General features: G+C 42.3%; 2 protein-coding genes across 3 annotated transcripts; one reads left to right on the top strand and one right to left on the bottom strand.

Annotated features, from left to right (window-relative positions):
- Positions 1–927: 927 nt before the first annotated feature.
- On the bottom strand, positions 928–2446 carry ppp1r3da (protein phosphatase 1, regulatory subunit 3Da). Of its 2 annotated transcripts, none has more exons than XM_028583191.1 (2): positions 2196–2446; positions 928–1877 (listed from the first exon to the last, which is right to left on the bottom strand). In XM_028583191.1, exon 2 carries the CDS (start codon positions 1847–1849, stop codon positions 941–943), a length of 909 nt encoding a protein of 302 aa, XP_028438992.1. In that variant the 5' UTR covers positions 1850–1877; positions 2196–2446; the 3' UTR covers positions 928–940. The 2 variants fall into 2 exon arrangements, with proteins under 2 accessions (XP_028438992.1, XP_028438993.1); XM_028583192.1 differs by lacking the exon at positions 2196–2446 and adding an exon at positions 2000–2178.
- On the top strand, positions 2140–6634 carry fam217ba (family with sequence similarity 217 member Ba). Its single transcript, XM_028583188.1, has 4 exons — positions 2140–3193; positions 3298–3397; positions 3549–3613; positions 3718–6634. The coding sequence occupies exons 1-4, from the start codon at positions 3087–3089 to the stop codon at positions 5156–5158; spliced, it is 1713 nt and encodes a 570-aa protein (XP_028438989.1). The 5' UTR covers positions 2140–3086; the 3' UTR covers positions 5159–6634.
- The last annotated feature ends 75 nt before the right edge of the window (positions 6635–6709 follow it).

The raw sequence follows: 6709 nt of genomic DNA, 5'->3' as shown, positions 1-6709 counted from the left end.
AGATAAAAAATTAGAATTATTATAATCAATAATAATGATTGAGCTTTTTTTTTTAGATTTTATGTTAAAACGGCTTGCCATAGGATAGTACATTTACAGCAAGTCCCCACTTTCACAAAGATAAAAACAATTAGTATTCAACTTTGACAAATCCTGGATCTGTTCTTGTAGCTACATGTGGTGATTTCAATAGTTTATTCCCATTTAGCTGAAACCATACAGAAAACTACCGGTATGTTTTAATATTTTGTTGATATGTTTTGAACAGTTTTTCAGGAAGACTAATGAAAGAAAGCTATGATAAAACCCATTGAGTCACAGAAGCTGGTAACAGTCAGGAGAAGAGGGGAACTTCAGCTTTCAACAAAAATACACTACTAAAATAACAATAATACAAACATTATGTGGAATTGTGCTTTATTGTTAAACAAATTGTTTTACAGTATTGCATGGTTTTGGCATTTGTTCTGACAACATTTGGCTCAAAAAATAAACTCTGAATACAGAGAAAAATACTTAATTGTATAAAACTATAAATTTATGTCAGATACTCAGCTTGAAGAAAACGGTGGACTGACATGCATTAATTTCAATTTCACTGAATATTTATGTAACGGTCAGTGGGGGTCACTTCCATTTTTTTGAATAGCCAGGAAAATCAAATCATAGAGTGCCATTTTAAAAAAAGAACACACAAGTAAAACAGTGGCACTGTGGCAAGTTGACATCAGGTAGAAGTGCATTAGTGTTTGTGTTCACTCTCTCTCAGTCAGCCAGAGTTGACAGTTTATCTTGAATCTAACTTGATTCAAAGAAATCTTCTGTAAGTCTAACAATATTAACATTATATGTCACAGTGCAGTGTTATGCATATATTAAGTCTTGCTGACAACAGTTATGAAGTGCACTAAATAGATTTCTTCTACCTTTAGTCAGTATCCTAAATGAAGTGCACCATGCTATCCTCACATTCTTTGGGCACAGTGAGCTTGTAGTTATGGCAAACTAACTTATAATTCTCTCCATTATTGTTGTCCCAGTATTCAGCCCCACATACTTTGTATTGAATAGCAAACTGCAACACTGCTCCTGGCTGCAAAAAGGGAGGAACAGGCAGGTGGAAACGAAATGTATCACAACTGAGTTTGCCCCCTCCTCCTTCCCAGGTCTTGGTGATGGTGGACACCCAAGAGGCCTTAGTTTCTGTGCAGTTCTTCCACTCTGTAAATGAATAGCGAGCTATAACATCCTTCTCAAAGTCCAAATTAAGGACCTGGGTGATTCCGATGACACCCAGTTCAAAACACAATACTCTCTCCAGACACACTTTCTGCTCATTGAGGCGATGCAGGAATCCTTGCTGGTCTCCAGGTTGTTGAGCAAAAACCGGTTTTAAGTATGGCAAGGAAATCTCCAGATGCCTTCCATCTGCCAACTCTGCACCCATCAACAGTCTGAAGGTAACATGATGTGGTACAAATGGATCCTCTGCAGATTTAAAAAGTTTGATGTCTTCCAGGTCGAGCCCCAAAGAGTCAACAAACCGCACACCAACATTTCTGCATTGCTTCTTTTTCTCTGTGGCGGAAGGCAGAGAGCGTGACCGTTGTCGGATGATGGGTTTAGGCGTGGGTTCACAGGAGAGACTGTGGTTGGACTCCCTTGGCAGAGAGACTCTGGGGCTTGGGGGGCGGATCGGAACTGACTTCTTTACTGCACTGGGTTTGTCAGCTTGAAGCATTTCAGTCAGGTTGATGGTCATGCAGGGCCTTGAGAGACTGCTGGAAGAGCTGGATGTCTCCTTCAAAGGGGGAATCCTCTCATGTCCGATAAACCACCCTCTATCCATGTTCTGTGAGAATTGGTGTCTTGCTCACCTGTAAAGAAAGTTGTGAAGCATTAGGTATTAGTATTATATGTCACATTCACCCAAAAAACATACTCTTATCTGAAGCATAAAACAGTTGTAACATTAGTGTACACTTTATGTTGGCCCTACCTAAAATGTAGATTTTTGGCTAATTTGACTAAAACAACAATTTGTAAAAATGACAAGAAGGAAACGGCCCCAGCAGGAAATGGAGTGGGCGTGTACACTGGGAGTACGTGCATAAATATATTTCTCTATCTGTACAGTTGTAGCATTACTTATACTGCATGTATTATGTTTCAATGAAATTAGACGGTGACATCACCTCACGATATTAACATATTCGCGGTATAGCTGCAGGGTGTAGCCTATGTTGGATCATCCATTTCAAGTAACGTTATAGTATTTATTTTAGAGCTGCGCGTTTCTGTTCGTCATGGTGTCCGCTGTTCGTCGCAATCACTTAACCTGATCTGTAACTGGTGACCCAGCTTTGTATCTCGTAAACAATCATATGTCTGTATAGTGCCTTCGATGGAGATCAGCTAATATGTGCGCAGTTATCAGGAAGCCTTAACAGACCAGCACATCACAGACGTTGCATGGGAGATTGAGTAATTTAAGATGAGCAGTTACGTTTGGGTGCATTGATTTAAACTTAATTTCCTCAAACACAGTGTTGGTCGTTTCGCCACTTGTCTTCTCCTTTATTTATGAATAGTAAGTAGTATCATCAAAGTGAGTTTGCTTGTTTCGTTTGAAACAGCGACTAGTATGACTATACTCCAAGTCCCATGATGCACCTCTGATGCTCACTTCGAAGCGTCGAGCCAGTCAGCAGCAGGTAAACAAACCTATCTGACTGGGACTGCGAGCCACACAAAGCGTATGCGCCGTTTGACAGTGTTGCATTTTTAATGGCGAGGAGGATGACAGTCGAGAATGAGACATGTCTGCTGTCAACAATTCATTAAAAATAATCGCTGAATTGTAATTCAACAGAGGCGAGTCGGCGGCAAATAGAAGGAAGAGTTTTTACCTGCAACCACTGTCGACATCTGCGCATGATGCATTGCAGCACTTTCGAGAAAATGGGTGTTTTTAGCCTGATTCTGAGAATAGGGTATATGATCCAAGATGTCGGTTGGGTTCTTTAGCTACCGTGTCATTTGATTGTGCTGGACTCAAAACAACATCCCCTCTGGCGACCTGCAACATGGGGCCCATCATGCAGGAGCGTACAGCATCCACGACACTGAAACGCGTCGTCTCCAAAGAGAAGATTCGGGTAAAATATACTGAAAACAGCGGACCAGTAACCAGGTGGGCCTTGTGTTACAGTGACAAGTTTAACACTACATTAAACTTGTTATGTTTTATCGCAGACATAGAGGCGAGCCTGACAAAGCACTGTTATGTTTCCACAGTTCAAAGAAAGGTAACAAGATGAAGAAAGCAGGGGGCCAGATGAAAAATGGCCTCCCAGGACCAGGTCAGGATAAGGACACAGTGACAACAGTGCAGAAGGTAAGTGAATGGCATCCTGGTAAATTGAAGAGAGATAATGTCAAAATTATTGTTCCTTTTTTTCTAGGACAGTGTTGCAGCATATGCTGTGGGTTATCTACTTAAATCAAGTCTGAAATAATCAAAAATTTCCATAATGATTGTTTTACAGGGTGCACAGTCAAAAGGTGGCAGGGTCAAATCTGGCACTACACGCAATACAAGCAAACTGTCCAGGTATGTGTGTTGAGGGGTTTGTATCTTTACTGAATGCTTTGCTAGAAGCAATAAAGTACAGTAAATCCCTAAATCCCCCAAAACTTTACTTTACGTCTTTACAGCCCTGAAGAAGAAGGAGATTTGAGACCTCAACTCCGCAAACATTTATCTGTGCACAGGAAAGAGGAGCAACGCGAAAATCAACGGATGTCTCAGTGCAGCAACGAGCTACACCAGAATCGTGGTGGGATGGGGAAAAATCGGCGAGCCCTCTCCCTGCCTCTCTCCCCGATATCAGGGCTACGACACATGCCAGCACACCCTCTAACACACTCCCCAGCCCCAACCCCAGAGGCACTACAGCGACACTACAACCAGAAGGATGAAGACACTGACAGTGCCAGTGATCTGTCAGACTCTGAGAGGTTGCCTGTACTGCCCTCTCCCTGTACCCCCTGCACCCCTCCTCACCTCAACCTCCGGGCCGAGGTCATCAATACCAATGACTTTCCCCCGGACTTCCCAGGACCTCATGGGGCTCTGGGTGATGAAGATGAGAGTGAAAAACCCAGCTACAGTTACCCAGACTTTCTGCCTCCTCCCTTCAACAGCTGGAGCTTGAGACAGCTGGCAGTGTTTCTTCATACGGATGGCCGTGGCGCCCCCCGCCCCAAGCCAGTAGGGCCCTTAGAGAAGTACCTGGAGAGGCTGCTGCAGCTGGAGTGGCTCCAGATCCAAACGGTGCAAGCAGAAATCAGCCGCCCACCTGGTAGTCGTACAAGGCTGCAGGGCTTCCCCTCTGCCAACACTGCTCACCCCCCCAGGCCTCACACAGCTCCACCATCACGACTCAACTCCCCTAAAGGGCTGCGGCAAAGCCAGCGATCCTTCCCATTTACACCTGTCAACAACCCTCCATCACCTGCTTCAGCTCAGCAACAGCACTCCCGCTTTCCAGTTTGCCCTCACTGTCACATTCGCTACCCATTGTGCAATGGAAGCTGCTCTGCTAATGCTTACCAGCGCCACTCAAGGCTCAGCCCACTTCTTGAGCGCAAAGCCAGACCTGGAGCACCAGCGAAGAGGAGCAGCAGTGAGACCCGAGCCACCTCAACAGAATGTAGGAGCCCAGGAGGACAAAGTGGAGTACAAGTCGGAGGAGGAGCCCAGACCCCAGTTAGCCCCTCAGCTGGAAGGAGTCATCTTAGGCACATGCAGGCTGCAGGCAATGTCCGTAAGCAACACCAGGATTGTGGAACTAACCCAAACAGCAGAGGTCAGGTGAGGAAAAGCCGCGTCAGAGCTAACTCGGAAACAGATGTTAAAAAGGAGCCTTGTGGCAGTAAAGCAGCTGGTGCAGAGAAACAAGTTTTTCCTGCAAGTAAGCGAGAGGTCACCACCTCTAAGAGAGTAGAAAGGGACCGGCAGAGGACAGAGGCGGTAGGTCAGGCCTCTAAAACTGCCATGAAAAGAGCTGCTAAAGAGCCGCAGTCTCTCTCCAGAGCTCCGCTCAGTAGTAAGCAGAATGGCAAAACAAAAAATGTGCACTTTGTTGCAAAGTAACTCTTGTAAACCTACAATATAGTGCTTTGCTTAGTGGTTACTTGGTACAGGAGCTTGAACCTATGCTTGCTTTCTGTGTAATCGGTGTAATACTAACATATTGTAACTGTTGTACAGCAGTCTACATCAGTCAGTGGTGTATAGCCTTCTAAAGGTCAAAACTAACAAGAGGTTGAGCAGCTAGAATAGAGATGAAAAAGCAATTCTTTCAAAGCATAATATGACACTTAAATAGAACAGAACTTGTATTTCATTCAAAATGTACAGTAAGTATACAATCATAATATGAGACTGTGTTTTGACAGAAGGCTCATTATGACCCGAAGCACTACTAGGATTCTAAAAACACAGCTGTTGTGTAAATTGAACTCTGCTGCACTGCACATCATCATTTCTCAGTATACTACTAATGTTGAAATAGGCATAAAATAAGCATTTACTCTACCATTAGACAGCTTTCAGCATAAGTAATTAATAGTGAAGTTTAACACAGTTCATTACATTTTAGTCATCTAATACAACCATAGCCATTACTAGTGGAGTTTGTGATGTTGGAATGTATTTGTTTTCAATGCTCTTACTTTACTTGATGTTGCATTTTATCTTTTCTTTGGTGCCTCATGTTTTAAGACATATTTCCAGAGCACCTTTGGCTGAAAAGAAAGAGGTGCAAAGAGTGGTGGTGTACTGCAGTGATGTGATTTGTTTCAGACATATTTGTGCAAATGGTTTAAAAATGTTTGGTTACAAGGGCTTTTCATGTTTGAACAGCTTGAATTGTAGTCTATGATAATATACTGTATTTTGCATAGAGCTGAGCTCTTTCTATCATTGAAGACAGTGTAATGTTTGCTACGAATGTAAATGCATATTTTTCCAAATTTTATATACCATAGTTATATTTATAAGTGTTGTTGTTGACCTGTATTCATTATTGTCATTATTATGTTTACATTGTCATGCACAAAAAGAAAATCTTTAGAGCTGAATGTAACTTAATGTCTGCTGTGCTGTACCATTGGTTATCATAATATGAAATATGGAATTTCAACACATCATAGCTGTAATGCTGTTACATGGTAATGTTATACATATCACCTCCATGCACCACTGCATACTTGAAGTCTGTAGAACACAGTACGTTAGAGTGTCTTATCTGTTTGTTGTGATTCACCATGTACACTTAATTCATGGGAACACTACATCAATGTAAATAACGTGGTATGTATTCAGACTGCACCTCTTTATCTAATATTCATGTCAAGTATCAGAGCCATAGATAAGGGGAAAGGAGGGGCAATGTTATTATTAATGTGTACATTATGTTGACACGCAGGCAGAAAGATTGTGGTATGTATTTTCTCAATGTTGAATGCAAGTATTTGTATGGCATAGAAATAAATGTTTTGCACTCAAGGGATATTGATCCATTGGCCATTCTTTGGAACAATAAATCTTGGGAATGAAGAAATGATACACAGTTTACAACAGTCTTTATTTCTGTAACTGCTAAAATCCCAAACATGACCAGCCTGTACACCGCAATTGAAG

This window comes from Perca flavescens, chromosome 7, assembly GCF_004354835.1.
Source record: "Perca flavescens isolate YP-PL-M2 chromosome 7, PFLA_1.0, whole genome shotgun sequence".
In the NCBI taxonomy this organism is placed as follows: domain Eukaryota; kingdom Metazoa; phylum Chordata; class Actinopteri; order Perciformes; family Percidae; genus Perca; species Perca flavescens.
Note: the sequence above shows the minus strand (reverse complement) of the source record. Positions and strands in the feature narration are given on the sequence as shown.

What these genes read in the sequence shown, in the direction of transcription:
- ppp1r3da (XM_028583191.1), bottom strand. Translation starts at nt 1,849, where the DNA reads ATGGATAGAGGGTGGTTTATCGGACATGAGAGGATTCCCCCTTTGAAG.
- fam217ba (XM_028583188.1), top strand. Translation starts at nt 3,087, where the DNA reads ATGGGGCCCATCATGCAGGAGCGTACAGCATCCACGACACTGAAACGC. An exon ending in CAGTGACAACAGTGCAGAAG is followed by an intron (nt 3,398 to 3,548) that starts GTAAGTGAATGG and finishes ATTGTTTTACAG; the next exon opens with GGTGCACAGTCAAAAGGTGG. An exon ending in AATACAAGCAAACTGTCCAG is followed by an intron (nt 3,614 to 3,717) that starts GTATGTGTGTTG and finishes ACGTCTTTACAG; the next exon opens with CCCTGAAGAAGAAGGAGATT.